Genomic DNA, 19,339 nt, shown 5'->3' with positions numbered 1-19,339 from the left:
AGATACATAGAGACAAAGTCCTGGTATTTATTAAATGATGTAAAGCCTATTGTTAGTATATTGGATCTGTAGCACTAGAAGAAGGAAATGAGATTGCAAAAGTACAGACATACTACTTTATGAGGAGTGCAGCAAAATCTTGACAAAGATATGTAGGTGGAATTACAGGTACATCCTCTTTGACAGCATTCACTTCTGAAGCACCTTTATGGCTTTGTCTCATGTGTACATTCATATTGACCTTAACATGTACAGTTTGTGATGGAAATGTGTAGCTATTTCTTTATTGCCCCATGATTGTAGCCCATAAGGTTTCTGTTTTAGTTAAGGAACAACTGTAAAAATGTAATAAATTTGGTTTAAAACAACGAAGCATACTTCTGAACTCCAGACTGTATGGATTTCAGTCCAGTAGATTATAGCCATGGGGGTTCTGTGTCTGCAGGGCAAAAAAGTAAGGCTAGAACTCCATCATCTCATTTTTGTTCTTTCTTGTGACACCCTCCTGCTCCTGGGGATGCAGAGTGAGCAATTGTGGTCCAGCTGTAATGCTTCATTTTGCTCTGTGGCTCAGCAAACTGGGGTATCACAGAAGTGCAGCAGCAGTCTCTTCCCCAGAGGATGCCCTCAACGGGCATCGCTTCTCTGCAGGCAAAGTGCATGATCTTGCTGGAGTACCCACCATCTGCCTGCCTGCAGCTCCTGGGAACACAAGCATTTTATTTCTTTGTTGAAATGTATTATGTAAACCTAAATATTTTGCACAGTGTAATTTTGCATAATAGACAGTATCTCTTTTGGTCATGTACATTTCTGAGCAGTGCTAATTAGATCAACATAAGGGGTCTCAGCTATCTAAGACTGTCCGAGAACATAGCAGCTTCTTCATGCACTGTGCACCTGGTTCAGTGCTTTAAAACCAAGCGCTGTCCTTTCATGTTGAAGTACTGTGCACAAAAGGTTGCCTTGATTGCCTAAGGACTGCTGTATTTTCTGGGCTTAGCAACATATGGCAATTTGAAAGTGCTTATTGCCACTGCACAGGCTTTTTTTAATTTGAAAAATCAAACCTATTTTTACAGCCCTTTGAAAACAAGGTGATTTGAAACTGCCTTGTCTTTGCATGCTGGGGCTCTGCTTTTGTTGACTAATACAGTGACAGGAATTCATGTGGTCTACGTCCATGGCTCTAAGTTAAGAATGTTGTCTGTCACTGCACAGAAAACAGTCAGCAATGAGTACATAGAAATAATTTGTTTGTTTATATAGAAATTGTTGCACTTGGTGTTTAGTTTGTTTGCTTGTATTTTATCCTGCTATTTTTTTATCCCTATGTGCAAACTAGAGGGAATGTAGGAATTGTATCCTAACTAACTCTACACAGGTAGAGTTAGAGGGAGTGTCTGCCCTGACGCACTGCAGCAGCTGGACCATCCAGCCCATTATGGCACTTGGCTTCATATTTCCTTTATCTTGACAAAACATTTGCAACAGTACTAATCATAATGGCCCAAAGCTGGACCCAGAACAACAATTCCTCTGGTGTGAAATGTCCTGATATCTGTAAATGAGTGTTAGAGCAGGTCTGAAGGAGGCCTTGAGGATGGGCAGAGGGCTGGAGCACCTTTCCTGTGAAGAGAGGCTGAGAGAGTTGGGGTTGTTGAGCCTGGAGAAGAGAAAGCTCCATGGAGACATTTACTGAGGTTTTTCAGTATGTAAAAAGGGCTTATAAGTAAGATGGAGAAAAGCTTTCTACCAGGATCTGTAAGCACAGGACAAGAGGAAACACTTCAAAATGGTAAGAGAGTAGGTTTAGATTGGATATAAGGAAGAAGTATTTTACACTGAGGGTACAAACCACTGGAATGGGTTACAAGTGATGTGGATTCCCAATGCCTGGAATTGTTCAAGACCAGGTTGGATGGGACTTTGGGCAACCTGAGCTAGTGAGAGATGCCCCTGCTATGACAGGGGGTTTGGAGTAGATTATCTTTTAAGATCCCTTCCAACCAAAGCCATTCTATGGTCCTATGAATATTACTGGATTTAAGTAATACAGATAGGTCAAAAAAGTTGTTGTAGTGGCATTCTGATGCAAACCCAGTTCGTGGCACTACACAGTACTATTACTTTATTTTACTGATAATTCTTCCTATTGAGATGTGACTCAACATTTTTCCAAAACATATACTGCCTTGATTGTACTTTTACTGCACATCTTTGAAGCTTGACTAGTGTGATGGATTATGCCAGAAAATAACTTTTTTTATATTAAGGTAAGAGATAGTGTCTGTCATGCTCTTGTGCTACAATAGCTAATACGTTTGTCACAATAAAAGATGCTTCGCTGATGAATTAGCACTCTTTCAGCCTTCTTTCAAAATCAGGAAAACACCTTAGTTTAGTTGTATCATCCCTTTTCTCTCTCAAACTCATTTCCTGCCCTCAGCAAGGAAAAATAATTCCTTTGGTTAAATGACTATAATTTGCAAGTCAGTGTGAAATAGAAAATGTACGTAATATATAGCCTTGGAAAGATATACGCTATACTTTCTATGGGATTAACAGTTCTGCCTTTTTGTAAAGCTCTAAATATTAAGTCCACTGCTAGTCTAGCTATTGCTTATTAATATGGCAATGTTATTTCCAGAAGTGATATTTCCAGAAGTGAATTTCCCATTACTCCTTCCCATTACAGTTCCCAGTGTTTTTCTCTTGCTTTGACTTGATATGAGTGCCATGAAACTTGATTCCAGAAACTTGACTTTGAGGTGAACGTTTTGTATCTGATAACATATCTATGCAATTCAGTTTCAGAGGTTAGCGATGATCTTTGGAACTCTGCTTTCAAAGCTAAGTTCATCCATGACAGACTAAGATTGCACTTCGTATCAGGAGTATAAAATTTGCAGAATGATGCTCTGCAATTTACACAACAAGCGTAGAAATCCAGGAGATAATGGATTGACAATAATGATTTTTCTTAGTACATTATTGTTTCAGACTGAGATGCTATAAAGACTGAAAAAAGTGGGTTCACATGACTCGGATACACATTTTATAACTATTGCTAGAATTCATACAATGGTAGCTTCTGTTAGCTTGCTTTCCTCAAAAATTGTGACCTACTGGGATTTTTTTTACCCAGAGTAATCTTTCTCTTTTTACAAAATGTCAGCTCACAATTCACAGCCTATTAGCATGGCAATATTATTTCCAGAAGTGAGGAAAATAAGTCTCTATCTCAAGCAATTAAAATTGTGAAGCTATGATTTAAGTAGAATACCTTTCAAATAATTCAACTCTGGTAGAACTGTGCAACTATTCCAATCCAGTCTTTCGTATTTTATTCAAGGAACTGTCAAGCCTCAAAGTTCCACCACAATTGTCTTCCACAAAGAAGATAAAACTAAAAGAGTATGAGAGAAAAAGCATATTAGTGTTCCTAGTAGATGAACAAACATGGCTGTATTCATAGAAAACCTGAATATTAAACAGAACAGTAACTTCTTTAAAGATGAGGACCTGCCTACTTTTAAGAGAAGGTTTTACCAGTCAGAAAGCAAGAATGAGAAAATATTTCTAAGATGATTCTAGAACACATTCATGTTCTAATTTTGCTTAAATAATGAAACCTGTTATATATTCTTCTATGAAGTAAGACTGATGATCTGTCTGTGTAGTTCTCAGCACAGTTTTTTAGGAGCAAGTAGCTCAGGGAGGAGCACAGATGGGACTGTGGAGAATCTGGATGTGGAGAGCAGAGATGGTTTTGATACAATTATGATGTAGATAGTTGGTTCCTGGGAAGAAATGTTCGAGTATGTTCTTGGGTGGGTGTTCTTACCATTGAAGTTGCTTTTCCACCAGATGACCTCAAGAAAGGAATCAGGGTTTCTCTGTTAGGTGATTCACCCTCATAGCACAGAGAATTAAGCTGACACAATGAGACGATTAACACTATGTTTCAGCTTTTCCAGAGAAGTCAATTTGTATTTTTCTAATGAACATCTTGGTAAGTAGCATACAGAGATAAATATATATATATTTTTTTTTTCTAATATATGCACAAAAAAGTAAATATTCTGATATTGTTTGTTCAAAAGATAAAATTCTTATGTCCTCTTAGTTAACTCGTTTATTGGACATTTGTGGCTAATGTGGATTTTCCTAGAATTCAAAACGGCTTCCTGGCAAAGTATTCAGCCCACGTATAAATATAAGTGTTTTTCTGAAGCTAAAAGCAAGATTCTTAGTTCCATTCAAATGTTTTTAGTATTCTACAGCCAGTCACTGCTTGAACTTATTCAGTGAGTTTTCAGCTTTATGAGCCATCAATTTTCCACAGGTTTTTGTCTTTAGAAGAATATCTGTAAGGTATTTTATTTCCATATTGCAGCTTTTCCTGTTGAAGTCATCTGGGAGCTTTCTATCATTTTCTTTGAGAGCTATATTTGGGAGTTAGGTTGCATAGCAAACAGACGCTTTAACAAGATTCAAGTTCTGCTGTGGTGCTCTTTGTCCAAATAAAAAGATTGCTGTGACTTGGGAGCATCTCAGTACCTGATAGTAAGTAAGGACTCTTTGAAGAATTCTGTCAATATGTTCACATTTCAAGATGAGAAGTGTATCCTGGGCTCTGACTGTGCAAGTTGAGAGTGTCATTTTTGAGATTCTCACTTCTAAGCTAATCTATAATCCCGTGCAGTGTAGTCAATGGTTTTCAAAAACATCTGCAGGGGTAATTATTTCCCATGTAGTAAGTCATGTAGGAACAATTGCAGTCTTTTAAATATCTCAGTAGTAATCATTAATGCTTATGTGTAAGTTATCAGAGAAATCAACCGTATACTGTATACGTAACCGTATATATACCTACAAAATGCTCTGTTCTATAATGAGCAAGTCTTGCTTTAGTGAATTTCAAAAAATAGAGTATATGGCAATTCATTTCTGGACAGCCATAGTAGCAGCATTCTTACTTTTTTTTTTTTTTTAACTTTATTTATACATCTACTGACTAAAATGTAGAAGAAAAAACATTAGTTTTCTGAATGTGCCTCAAACAGTCCTCTCATTTGTATGAAGAACATGGTTTTATTTTACTAGACAATTATATAATAGTTTTCCCAGTGACTCCAGTCAATAACTGCATTAAGGAGCCAGTTAACTACAGGGACCAAAGCAAAGTACTGCTAAACAGTAGAGCTACAAAGTAGTTTTACTACTTAAAAGGCAGATCCCTGAGGTTGACTTGGGAATGCTTATCTGAAAGTCAATATTACATGCTGCCAGCAGACAGTGGGATATGCTGCAGCTGGTTTCACAATGGAAGATGTGACTGGAGATCTAATATTTTAATAAGACCTGAATTCAGTAATCAGAAACAAGATACAAAATGCAGATACATTTAGCTCATCTTACACAGTCTCCTGCTGACACAGTCTCCCAGATCACACGCTACAAGCACAGTGCTAACTTGGGTCTTATATTTCAATCATATTATTGAGGTTAGCTGAAAAGCTAAGAAAGTAATTTAATGCAAGGTATGTTTTCACAATGTTCCGATGGTGAGTCTATCCCTGATCTCCCCTTGTAGCTGCTGCAGGGTGTCCATTGCTCTAGTCAAACTGCCTGGTAGCACTTGCCTCAGGGTAGATGTGAGATGGCAGTAAACCAAACATGGGCTGTCCTCAGATAGTGAGCAGCCTCCATCCTCTGCAAGGCAGAGAGTGCACTTCGGTCAGGGAATAAGCAAACCTCTGCCTAGTCCAGGAAGGGCAGCACTAACATATCTCTCATAGAGTTTATGGAATTACATATATAGAGAGACATACATCCACGTCTGGGTTTTTGGGGACCTGTTGTGGAAAAAATTATTCAATATTAGCCTAGATTTTGTTCTGTTATTAATATAGTTTGTATTCTGTACTGCTCCTTTGCAATTTATCCTATAGACCCTATGCTCCTCAGTTTTAAATCCTTAAATTTTGAAAGCTGAGAGAAGGTAATAAAAGATAGCATCTAAGGATGCAAATGTCAGTGTGCGTATGGGCACAATGTGTATGTATACTCTATACAATATATCAATAAAAATACTAATATAATCAATACACAGAAAGAGAAGGAAACATTACAAATAATAGGCTGCAGAATTGCCAGGTTGCAGCCTGAAGTGGTGGTTGAGCACCTGGGGAATTCAAGTTTAACTTGGGGAGCTCAGGTGCAAGAAATGCACCTGAGTGACTGGAAGGGGTGGAGCCTGAATCTACTCCTCTTCACCCCTCACTTAAGGTTTAGCAGCTGAGGGAGTAGTGCCTTTCTGGATAGAGACTGTGGTCATCTTGAGTTGTTAGCGGTCACTAGAAGGATTAAGACAATTTTCCTTTATTACCTGTTATTGCTCTGTAGTGTCTGTATCCCATTTAAGATGCTGTTATCACCTTCTTTTGCCATACATAGCCTATTAGAATAGAAGGCCATTTCCCATTAGGAAAGTAAATATCTGTGTCTTTCATTATATATGGCACATGGAAGAGACCCAAGATCTACTGTTTACTAAAGCCTTTACTCTCTTAATTTACTCAGCTCTCCATTAATGTATTATAAATTCTAATTTACTGGAGTGGCTCCAAGTATGAAATAATTTTTTTTTTTTCTTGAGTTGTCTAATTTTCATTTATAGTTTCTACTTATTTCTTTGCTATACTTTATCTGACCATACTGGTCAACAGTGATGATAGCTCACCCATCATGTTTTGAGACTTGAAAGTTAAGACTTCTGATATCAGATTTGGCTGAAAATAGTGGTGGAAGACAGATAGAAGTTCAGAGAAGAGCTCCAGAGTTTAATATAGAGATTGATAAGTTTTGGGGTTTTTTTGATCATGTGCAGTCTTGAACTGATTAGTAGAATGCAATACATGCTTCTAATAATTTACTACTGTTGTGCTTCTTTCATAACATTATTATGATGATGTTTAACATGGAAAAATAAAGTAACTTCCAGGGTTGGCTACACCCAGTATACAATGATAAGTTCCTCTTAGCTCTAGATAAGTTTGCCAAGAATAATTTCCTTTAAAAAATAAGTTTAGTTGCAGGCTGCATTTTAATAACCAGTCCTTCTAAAATCCTGGCCTTATTTTTTTGTTATTACTCTGGGATCTTCATACTCTCTTAAAAAATGCTATATTTTTGTTACTGTTGCTGGTTAAAGAAATATTAAAGCAAATGATTTCATATTTTTGAAATGTTAAGTGCATGGCATCTTTATTAATCAATCCAAGAGGACCGTTGTTAAGAAGTGTTCTTATGAATGATGTTAAACATCAACTCTCCTTTAATTAATCATTTCCTAAAGATGTTTTTTTGAAGCTTATTGCAACTGAATATCATTCAACTATTGAAAACAGTACCTGGTGGACATATTTTATGTATTGATCATAAATTTAGTTATGAGCTCCTCTCTGGGGAGGATGACATTACTCTTCCCCCTGAGAGGACCATCTGGGGAAAAACTTGGATGGGAGATATGGTAGTTGCTGTTTTTTGTTTGTTTGTTTGTTTTTGTGTGTGTGTGTGTCTGTTTTAAATATTTTTGGTTATCTTAGAGAACTTGCAATGAGGAGCATGCGTAGGCAGTCATGTTTTTGAGCTCCGGCTGGCACAGAATTTCTCTAGATATGTGCTGCCAGTTTCTCACTGCTGCTCAAGCTTGCTTTGCTCTTCCCAATAAATCAGTAAATGTTTTGCTGTTTTTTGTTCTTTGTCAGCCTGGAGCTGTGTGGGTGTGAAAAACACAACTGGAGAACAGAATGACAGGTCATTCCAGGTTAGGTCTTGCGCACAAATTCTCTATGATCTTTTCATTCTGACATGTATGAGTGAGAGAAATTTTACATGACAATTTCAGGTATTCTGAATTCTTAGCGGCCCATTTCAAAAAATATTCAGGAATGAGTGATTAAGCTACATATGCAACTACCTAACAATTCATGATGGTCCTGATTTTCTTTCACAAAATAAATAAATAAATAAATTGCAACTACTTTCATGAACAAGAGACATTTTCTCTCAACAATAGAGACAAGAACTAATAAACCAGATAATTTCAATGTCTGTTTTGAATAATTTGTTTGGGCTGATGAATATAGAAATCATTTGGGCTAATGATAATTAGTGAATAATTTGGACTAATGGTTGAAAGGCCATTTGGGTCATTTGTGAATGATGAAAGAGAAATTATTCTGGCATGCACTAAATGGTAAATCTACTTAGGAGGAACAGAAAAAAACAACTTGTCAGATGCATATGATATTAGAAGTATTATGTTTCTAGATAGCAAGTAGATAAATATTTGGGGTGAGACTCTCAAGTGAAATAGTCATGCTGAATATGGTGGAAGTCTGTTTAGCCAAAGCATTTGACCTGGCTGAGAGTTTGTGTCACGTGTTTGCAGTCAGAAGTGGGAGCTCGTTGAAAACACTTGTTTTTTTTTTGGAAGTAGAGCATTAGAAGGAACATAGAAAGATCATAATCTTTTAGTATAAACTGTTTCAACAACGTATGTGTCCTGTGTTACTTCCTTTTTTTTTTTTTTCAGACACAGGGCATTTACAATAGCAAGCCTAGACATAAGAGTTTGCTTACTAATAGATACTTTTAAACGAGGAATATTTATAGTGTCCAGGAAAGATAAAATATTTTCAATTCTAAAGCTAGCAAATAAAATCTCTAAGGCAATTTATTCTTGATTGAGATGCATTTTTTTTTAATATTGTTAAAAAACCACTGATTTATCACACCAGGTTTGGGGAAGACACTGAAAGGCTGTGATACGCAATGAGAAAATAGTGTTTATTGTTGATTAGTTATAACCAGAAGAATTGTGTTAAGCATAAGAAATAAAATATTTAGAGGTAACTTTGTAGGAACAACAAGAGGAGTTCATGTTTGGCAAGCGGCCCTTCAGAGAGTACACTCCTCTTGAAGTATCTGTGGAATACCAAATGGAAAGCTCCAAAATAAATCACAGGAATCACTGGTCCTGGCTCCACACAGGACCACCTAAACTTCAGACCGTTTATCTGATGTCAGTGTGCAAACGCTCCTTGAACTCCAGTGTGCTGGGTGGTGTGAACACTGCCCTGGGCATCCTGCTCCATGCCCACGGCCCTCAGTGAGAACATTTCTCCAGCATCCCCTGACACAGCTCCATGCCGCTCCCTCGGGCCCTGTCGCTGTCACACAGAGCAGAGCTCAGCGCTGCCCCTCCGCTCCCTGGGAGAGCTGCAGCCGCCATCAGGACTCAGCTCAGCTCCTCTGCTCTGAGCTGAGCAGCAAGGAAGGGAAAGGAAGGGAGAGTTGATGGAAATATATTAAAACTCTATATAATGGTGTACTTTACTTGTTATGCTCATGAGTAAAACATGCAAACACAGCAATTTTTTAGTTCAATTTTAAGATCTGTTCTGTCAAATACGGTTATGGTTATGAGTTTGCCATCATGGTTGGTAGCTGAAACAGGCAACGTTTATGAAGGAGGTCATTACTGGAAATATTTATTTCCCAGCTACCACAGTAATGGGGTTCATTGGAGTGAAATGAAACTGAAGCCTGTAGCGAAGAAAAAGAAAAGAAAATACCCAAATGGCTGAAAGCTTGTGAATGCCCCGGCGTCATGGAGTTGTCAGCCTCCTCCTCTGGCAGTGCCCAAAGAACATTTTAATTATGGTCTCTGGGTTGGATTTCTAAAGCTTGAGCTGTGTAACACTCTTGGCATGCAACAAGACTCTTCCTTTCACTGGCACGTACTGTGAGCAAGATGTGGCCTTTGTGAGCTCCATATTTCTGAGCTCCTTGTGAGCTGCTGTTGAGCTGCTTTGGGGCTGGTGGTCCCGTGCCACAAGCACTGGCAGCCTTTGAGCCTTACAGGTGCTCTGCTGTGGCCTTCAGGGAATATAAGGAGACTACAGACTTGGGTGCCTATCAGGAATTTGGAACATCTTAATGATTTTAAATAGACTATAAAAAGAGGAAATAATGGAAGGCTGAATTTTTCAGAAATGAAGTCAGTTCTGGATGCCACACGCTTGTCTGAATGGACTACACCATACCAATGTATATTGGTACGCTGTTACTTTCTGTAAAAAACTGATGGCTGCTGATTGCTTCCCTTTCCATGAACTTACTGATGTGATTTTCTTTCTTATTGATGAATTCTACGTTGTTTAATGTGAGATCTAGTTCACTGCTGTTAAATCAAGGATGTTTTGAATTTCTGTGAATCGCTAGAGCTTCTTTGGGCCCCAAATTACAGTTGTTAGGATCAGGCTGCTCAAATGCTCCTGTCAAGCATTATAAATATGTGGAAAGCACATCTGGGGTCAAATCAAGTATTCTTCTGACAAGCATCTGGTAAAGCAACAAAGGTTTTTAGGGGGGGAAATCAAAGGAGTGACAACAGAGGAATGAATTAAAAATATTGCATCTGCTGTTTATGAATCTGGAAATGTTTTATTTTTTAACACTTTATGGGATGTAAAATTCATTGTTATACCAGATAAAAAGTTAATGCCAGAAGAACTGAAAATTGTCAGTAAGGTCAGAAAACAAAATTACTTTCAAAGAAGGAGATTTGTTGATAATACAAATGCTGTATATCTGACTGCTCTTTAAAGTAGACTTTGCTCACATTACAACAGATATTAAGAATAATTGTTTCATTTCTTTTAGAAAGCTAAGTTGCTTTTTTCTCCTGCACATTGTACAAATCTTTAGAGGGCTGGAGCACATCCTTTATGAGGACAGGCTGAGAGAGCTGGGGCTGTTAAGCATAACGAAGAGAAGGCTCTGGGTGGACTGTAGGGCGTCCTTCCAGTTCTTGAAGGAGGCCTACAGGAAAGCTGGGGTGAAACTTTTTGTAGTGAGAGAACAAGGGGAAACAATTTTAAATTGGCAGAGGGTAGATTTAGACTAGATATTAGGAAGAAGTTCTTTACTGTGAGGGTGGTGACACACTGCAACAGGTTGCCCAGCAAGACTATGAATGCCCTCTCCTTGGAAGCACTCAAGGCCAGGCTGGATGGGGCTGTGAGCAACCTGGTCTAGGGGGAGGTGTCCCTGCCCATAGCAGAGGGTTGGAACTAGATGATCTTAAAGGTCCCTTCCAACCCATCCATTCTGCAATTCTGCGGATCTTCTGATAAAAACTTGTCCTTTCTAAATCTGTCTGTAACAAATACAAGGATATAGACACTTCCTCTTGTAGATATGCTTGTAAATACACCTTTTTATACTCTAGTTTGGAATGACATGGTCAAGTAAATGACTGTGTTTGAAACAAAACAAGAAATGCACTTTGACGGTCAGAAATCTGTGCAGACTTCTAAACTTATGTCATAAGTTGAATGATTCAGGTTTATGTCAGTGCTCAGGCTACAGCTGTTGTTCTTAAGCTGGCATTTTCTCAGGCTGCCAGAAAGCATCTGCATCACTGGGCATGTTCTGTATATTAGAGCAAGAAGAGCAAGAGCTTCAGGACCTTTACTCTTTGCAGCTGATCAGAAAGGACAGTAAAATCCAATCAGGAGCAGAACATGTTTCTGCAGCTTCCTCTAGCCTTCACCTCCACTGAAATCGTGTAAAAATAAATAAATGAAGTGAACTAAAATAGCAGAAGTGAGGATGGTCTGGTCTGCAAACAGAGACCTTTTCTAAAGAAAAGGTTAATAATACCAAAGTAGTGCACTAAATGGCTTAATCTGGATCCTAGGAAAACAGATCTGTATGGAGGTTCTCAGCACCTGGGAACTGGGCACACAGGTATTTCTTCATCTTTGTTGTGAGTGTGGACTTTTTTCTTTTTCTTTCTCTTACTTTCTTTTTTTTTTTCTTCCCTTTTTTACCTAGAGTCTGCTGTTTTTGCCTTGAGCTAAAGATGACAGAAATTATTTATAAGCTTTTTCATAAACCTGGCACAAAAGGTTTTGAAGTTATTGACAAACAGCAGCAATAATGAGATTACAGATTTGTAATTGAGAGATAAATAGGAATAGATATAAGGAGAAATATATTTTAATTTATTAACCTTTGTACTCTGCAGTAACTTTCAAATAATTAGGTGGGAATGTTTTTTGTTCCTTTTTTATGGGAAAATCTTTACAGTAGAGACCAAGTCAATAAGATGTTTGGCAGGTGTTACAATAGCAAATGCCATTTCCAAAAGGTATTTTAAGGTTAAATTTATGAAGCACCAAGTTAGAGATCAATCTGATTACAGTTTCTCATCCTGGCAATACATATCAGAATGCCATGTTTTGAAGATTTTCTATTCTTATGTCAGTATTGCAGAGAGGGAAGAAATGCAGTTATTTTTAGACTTTTTCCCTGTAATTATAAACATGATCCATACTCCATGTTAAGGGAAATTGAGAGGAATTCTATTGGGGATTGTTTATTAGTCACTTTGGATTAGACACTTTTATGTCTTTGATAGTGGATGAAGATACAATGGTCATAAGCTAAACAATACTTTTTGTTCTAGACTTCTGGTAAGAGTGGTAAATACAGGGTCTTTATCTCAGTTTTATTTTCCACCTGTGTTTGCAGTATCATGCTAAAATACTACTAATGACTTTTTGGTGATGAAAATAAAATGTGTACTGTTGTTTGCTATGGTCTCTTTTTCAGAAGTGAGCACTATTGGTAATAAATAATACAAAGGATTTTATCATGTTTGTATGGTCATATTACAGCTAACAACTAGTTTAGCTGCATTTTATTCTGGCTACACTTGGACAAAAAACACTGAACAGTGCCAAGACATTTTGAATGAAGTTTTTTTAATATAATAAATGGGTTGGAAATTGTTCTGTAGGTCACAAGTAACGTAATACCTGATAATGTAGCATGTAGATATATATGCTTGTAATTACATAATAATAATAATGTTACCAGTTTGTTCAGAAAAAAAAAGACATCTGACTGTATTTTCTGAACAGTTTTAGCCAGTTATCATTAACTGTTTTTAACCTTCATAGTCATCAATACTAAATAGTATTATATCAACTGCATGCTGTAACTGGAAAGCTTTGTTCTTCTGTCATCTGTCTTGACAGAAACATGAAGGAAAATGAGCTACCGAGACTTTACAAGTGATTCATTGCTTCCATTAAGGCAATATATTTTTAAATCATGCTTTCATTTTTCTCCTCTTTGACAGGAGGCATTGTTGATAAGGACCTTCGTCACTACCTCAATTTACGGTTCCAGAAAGGTTCGGTAGACCATGAGCTCCAGCAGATCATAAGAGACAATCTCTACCTCCGCACAGTGCCATGTGAGTAGGGTGGAAATGAATAATTCTATTTTCTTACTGGGAACAGATTATCTGAGTTAATTGTGCTGAGGCCATTTGTGAAAAGTCAAGAGGTGGACTGTAGTTGAAGCAGTCTTCCTGTAAATAGATCAGTGGGTTGGTTTATATCTTCCATGATGTTGCAGGAGAATTGAACTGTCTAATTCTGAATTAATATCTGAAACTGGTTGGTGTTTTCATAGTTGTAGCTCTCATAAACTGGCTGTAGAAGAATAATCTTTTTCTTCTATAGTTGTAGAAGGCACAAATTAAAGAAAAAGTGTTTTTCTGGACTGGTTAAATTTATGTCCAGCAGTGAGAGTCTGATCTGCTTCGTATTTCACAGTATTATAGTTTACAGAATAACACTTTGGAATTCAAAATGCACTGAGGCAATAGAGGAAGCATGTGAACTAGGAAATGTTAGGTGCAGCAGGCATGGCAATGAAAGTTCATAATGCATATTGCATGTTAGTTCTCCTGTTTTTCTGTGAGTCAACTATATCTACATCTGAGGTATTTTGAAACCTCTAAAATCATTTTTATAGGCGCTGAAGTTATCTGTTTCTGGAGGAGACATGAAATTAAGCAGAGTAACATACGGCATGTCAGACTGTCAAGGCCATGCCTTTCAGAATAGATCTACTTGGACGACAGGCAACATATTATTTGCTTTGGAACAAAGTTCCTGTATTCTTCCCTCAAAATAATTGCTTGGTAGGAAAAAACAAAAGAAAACAAACAAACAAAAAAAAAACACTAATGGTTTTTGGCAAAAAAAAAAAAAAAGGTAAAGGCGCACCTTTGAATTTGCAATGTTGACACTGGAATGATAGGCAAAGGAAGATACCTTGAATAATTGACTGCTATTTACGTGGTGGTGGGTGGTCTTTTAAAGCTGTTGTTCTGTTACGAATACTACTGTACAACTTCTTCCATTACATTGAAGAATGGAGCTTTGACGTGCCGAAAGAGGCTCAGTCACTTCACTTCTGTTTTGAAAGCTGAAATTTGATAAATGTAATGTCTTAATTTCAGGAGTTCTATACATCCATGATTAGAAAGGAGAGCAGACAAAAATTAAAGAATGTTTACTTGCAGATTACCTGTACAAATAAAATAAAACATGTATCAGTGTAATGTTTGTGATGAATTAGCTTTGTCTGAAAGCATTCAGAGCCAGACCTGAAGTACAAAGGCAAGTACAAAGAGGTTTTGAGATTAAATCCCACTTCTTATGATGTCTGGAAGATTATTACCATAGTAGAATGATTAGTAGATTATTACCATAGTCCTGATACACACTTCTTAATGCTGGAGGTTCGGATTTAAGTAAAAAAAAAAACAAAAACACAACAACAATATTGCAAGTATTGCACACAGATAAAAGGTACTGCATGTGGGCAGTATAGGCATGATAATTCAGTTTATTTGCTTATTTATTTATTTTCAGTCAAGGCAATAAGAAAACACTCTGTGATCTAGAGAAACGCATTCCCAACAGAAACAAATTTGTCATTCTGAAGGAACTCTAAAATGACAAAAGACCACAATTTGAAACCTGTAACAACTAAAATTAAGTTTCCTTTCTATTGTGATTAATCCATCTCCTCTGTCATTGTATATGGATAGATTCTTGATTATTATATTATAGTCTGAACAGTTTTAACTAAGTAAGAACCTTAAAAAATAAGAGTGACAGGGATGAAAGCAGCTGAATCATGAGGTAAGTGGTTATGTTCTTGGGTGGAATAGAAGACCATTTTCAATAGTGGTATTAGAAAAAATGCTACCCAAGCCTGAGTGGCATGTTTAATTTGAAAGTTCTATGGAAATGTCTGTAATCTAAGGAAAAGAAATATAAAAATGTATGCAGGGTGATACATAGTTTTCTAAGGAAGTTTCCATAATCAAATAGGTGAAAAGGGCACCCTCATGTAGATTGCAACCCAGAATTCCCTTCAGTCATAATTGAGAAGAATCTTTTTAAATGCAATTTTATTCTTTCTCCAGTGTTCATGTTTAGGAGAAAAAATAATGAAAACTATTTTATTTTCTCATATAATTTTTTTTTAAGTGTGAGCATTATGAGTTTTCATGGATGCCAGTGTACAAAGTTTTCTCTTTAGAGTACTTTTTTAAACTCTTTAGGCTGATATTAATGGTTCCAAGCACTCTACTGATTTCTGTAGCATGCAGCAGTAATATTTAACTGACTACAACATTGCCCGCAAGCTCACTGAATAACGAGTACAGACTAACATGCACATTGCAAATCTTGCATCAGATGTTGACAGAGCAAAAGCAGTATTCACTTGGTCAAATTCTTGTGCAGAATAATAGAGAAAGCCAGCAGTGGATGATTCAGCCTTTATTTCTAGTGGCAAAGCTATAACATAAAGAAAAAAAAAATTGACAAATAGGTGGCAACCTTTTCCCGTTTAAAACACACCTAGGATCTTTCCTCAGGTATAGATGTGTAATTGCCAGTGAAACCAGAAGAACGTTTATAAGACAGTCCTTAAGTTTCTACTGTTTGTTCTTTTTGTTCAGATTGACAGCACTGGGCCTAGCAGGGCAGTGGGCATGACTGCTGACTTCTCAGCCATAGGCTTGCCAGGCCAAACTAATACATCTTTCACTTACGTGAAATGAGTGAGTGCTTTCTGTGAAATGAGCAGTCAGAAAAATAAATGCATACCTGTTTTAAATCAAGATAAGTCAAATGTAATGAAAATGGAAAAGATGGTATTTAGTAGATAAAAATTTGAGTTGTACATTATATTTTATGCCATGTTGACCAAAGGATGGATAAATAGGAGTGCAGTCAATCAATTCTGCCCTCTGAAACTGTCTGCTATGAATGGGGTGAATTGTTGCTTGGTTTTCTGTTCTTTGCATTTCTCTATTTTTATTTTTACAAAATTGGAAATGACCATGTAATCCTAAGAATCAAATGTTGCCTTCTGTAAGTCCTTGCCATTCTTAGTGCCACGTGAAATTGACTCTCAGTATATTATCAACAGAAATCACACGCTTGTATCCTATGGGAGAATGCAATACAATTGTATTCACAGCATTGGAGATGCAGCTGTTAACTATCCCCAGAGGTGTGTGACAGCAGTCATGGAACTGATACATAAACAAGAAAATGAAGAAAACGTTCTGTTAATTTGAAATTGAGTTAGAAAAGCAATAAAGCTTTCAGTAGAGAAGTTCAGGAAACTAAAACTAAAGATACAGTATTGTAAACAACATAAAAGAAAATTACCTTTTAGAGGAAAGACAACGGTCTTCTGTCAAGGCACAGCTCTTGTTTCAATGCAGGCAGGAAGTCTGGACTTCATGTGCTGAGAAACCAAAAGTGATGCAGGTGAGAAATATGCTGATCATCTCAGAGGAAGTCAAACAGTTATAAAAAAAACGGTTCGGGGGGAAAGGTTTACAGCTCTCCATATTCTAAAGACCTCACTGAAGTATATGCAATGCATTATGTTCTGCTTCAGTTGTATGGGTTTTAAGCACAACTTTCATAACCTAAACTTATTTAGAAGTTTTTTAGGGGCACTGACTGCTATGATGTGTTACAATACCAAAAATTATCCATGGTAAGACGTGTTAAACATAGATAAGCGATACTTGATTTTCTGTCCAAGTCTCACCAAGAGTAAGACCATGAAACATCTGAGACTGTGAATGCTATGGACAGACAGAATTTAGTTGTGCTGCACTTTGTACTTGATAATGCTGGAAGTAAACTGCAGTTGTCAACTTTCTAGTCTTAAGAAATGGCTCTGTCTTCATTCTTGTGATGACATGAAGCTTTGAGGATAATACGTGTCAGGAAAACAATTTTGGTAGTGACCATCATAGTCCTGTTTCATTTGATATTTCTCCTTAAAACATGAATTTTTCATTTAATATATAAAATTATAGTGGAAGGCAATCTGTTTAAAAAGAACTGTATGAATGGCTCTATCCCACTGCACCAATATACAAGAGTGGAGATTGCAGCCCAAACACTGGGCAATGTGGTAGAAGAGATCATGTGAAATGATAATTAACAAAAAAAAAAAAAGTGATAAAGAAGTTTCCTTCCTAGTGTTTGCATTTAGAAAAACAACAGTGATGGAAAATGGAAAGAACTTGGCGTGTGGCTCTGGCTTATTGCTTTAGATAACACAGTACCACTATTAATGCAGAAGTCTTGTAGAAAGAATGGTTTATTTAAGACATTTGTCATGTACATAGGAAGAAAAGTTCAGTCTGCGACAGCCAAATTCTGTGTGTGTGCAAACAAGGGCAAGAAATACAGTCATTATGTGCTACAGTTCTCCACATGTGAAATAGTGATAATAATTCCTCCCTTTGCTTAGCCTGACTGTTGGCATTGTGATTGTTCTGTTACCTGTGAGTACAGGTAGCAGACTGAACTGCAAATTTGGAACTTGTGACCACAATAATGTTTTCCCTTCCTGCATTCATTCCTTTTTCATCCTTCTGTATGTAATTAGATTATTGGGTCATTATTATATTGTGTTTTGAATGACTTTAATTAAGAGCCACACATTCAGACATTATTTTGTTATATTCTAGTATAATCCAGTCTGTGTACAAATATATTTTACCTATGTTCTGCAGTATTGTCCGTGTGCTGTTAAAATGTTATACATTGCAAAGTGCTTCTGTTAGTTCTCTAGTCTCCTTTCCAGAAGATAAAGCATGTGTAGTGTAATATTTTGTTTTTACTCCACAGTTATCACAGATTTTCCCTCTAGCAGAGAGGTTCAATGTTTTAAGAGGTTGTAGGCATTCATTGTTTTCTTCAAGGGTACCAATCAGAAAAACTAAGGAACCTCTGTGTTGTGAAGAGGTTTTCCTCCCCTCCTCCCTGGCATTGGATGTGATTGGTGTGATCATCAAACATAAATTTTTATTGGTTCTAATATTTTTTGCTACTATATACTAATTACTATTAAAAGGGACTAACCTTTTGGTCATGAGTAAGTAATGAAGGTAATTCCAGTTACATATCAGTGTTTTCACCTGAAGTTTCTCATTTCAGAGCTGAGGAAAGAGTGGGAGAGTAAAGTGGGCAATAAATGTATATTTGGTGAGAGTATACATAATTCATGAACTCTTTGTGTAGTTCTGCTTCTCTGAATAAGGATGTGAGATATGTTTGTATAATTTATATTTAAACAAATGAGTCCTATAAATTTCATTCTTAAAATATTTTGTTCCTGTTCTAAAAAGTCTTAATACCCAAGAGCAAAGGGGAGTGCATGAAGTAGACTTGCCATCAGTTTCATATATTTTTCTTAACAGTTCAGTGTCAAAAGTATCTTTTTAAGAGTAGAAATTCAGTGCACAGCTTTGTTCTTAAAATAAACAAATTAAGAAGTCCAGATATTGCTGGTTAAAAGTTCTGCTGGTTTGACGTCATGTGGATCTATTCTTAGGATAAAATAACCTGTGCTTAGCACACCATACTGCCAAGAGATGTTCCCATCGCTGCAAATAACAGTACCTTACTTTAATGACTACTTTATTCTTTCAGACAGGTGTTAGTTATTGCTAAGACTTAACTTTGATGGTTCAGAATAGAGCAAAGCAGAGCTGTAGGGAAGCCTTCTTGTTGTGTATCTACTGGAGCTCACCTCCAAGATGTATTTAAAGCAGAATCAGCCTTTTTTTGTATGTCAAACAAAATTAAACAAATCTGGAAACTATGTGAGGTGAGGGTCCTGCTATGCTATGCGCAGTGCATCCACGTGTACCGGATGATTATGAGGAGGTCACTGCTTCAAATAAATGACTGCCAACGTAGAGGAGGCAAAGAACAGTCAACAAATAAACCTGCAGCATAGTCAGTGCATGAATTGACTGATATTAGATGGAACAGTGTTTAAACCCTGTGGACCTTCCTTTCTTTTCCACGACATGTAATGTATTTTCCATTTACCACCTGGAAATGCA

The 19,339-nt window shown here is 36.9% G+C and overlaps 1 protein-coding gene across 5 annotated transcripts in view; it reads left to right on the top strand.

Annotated features, from left to right (window-relative positions):
- The window catches only part of MAGI2 (membrane associated guanylate kinase, WW and PDZ domain containing 2), a 718,224-nt gene that overhangs the window by 190,901 nt on the left and 507,984 nt on the right, over positions 1–19,339 (top strand). For all 5 annotated transcript variants that reach the window (XM_065743669.1, XM_065743670.1, XM_065743668.1 and 2 more), the window contains exon 2: positions 13,226–13,342. In XM_065743669.1, coding sequence (XP_065599741.1) covers positions 13,226–13,342 — 117 coding nt within the window. The remainder of the gene's footprint in view (positions 1–13,225; positions 13,343–19,339) is intronic.

The sequence above is a fragment of the Cyrtonyx montezumae genome, unplaced genomic scaffold, assembly GCF_038088225.1.
Source record: "Cyrtonyx montezumae isolate F1298 unplaced genomic scaffold, pur_monq_1.0 scaffold_3, whole genome shotgun sequence".
Classification (NCBI taxonomy): Eukaryota; Metazoa; Chordata; class Aves; order Galliformes; family Odontophoridae; genus Cyrtonyx; species Cyrtonyx montezumae.
Note: the sequence above shows the minus strand (reverse complement) of the source record. Positions and strands in the feature narration are given on the sequence as shown.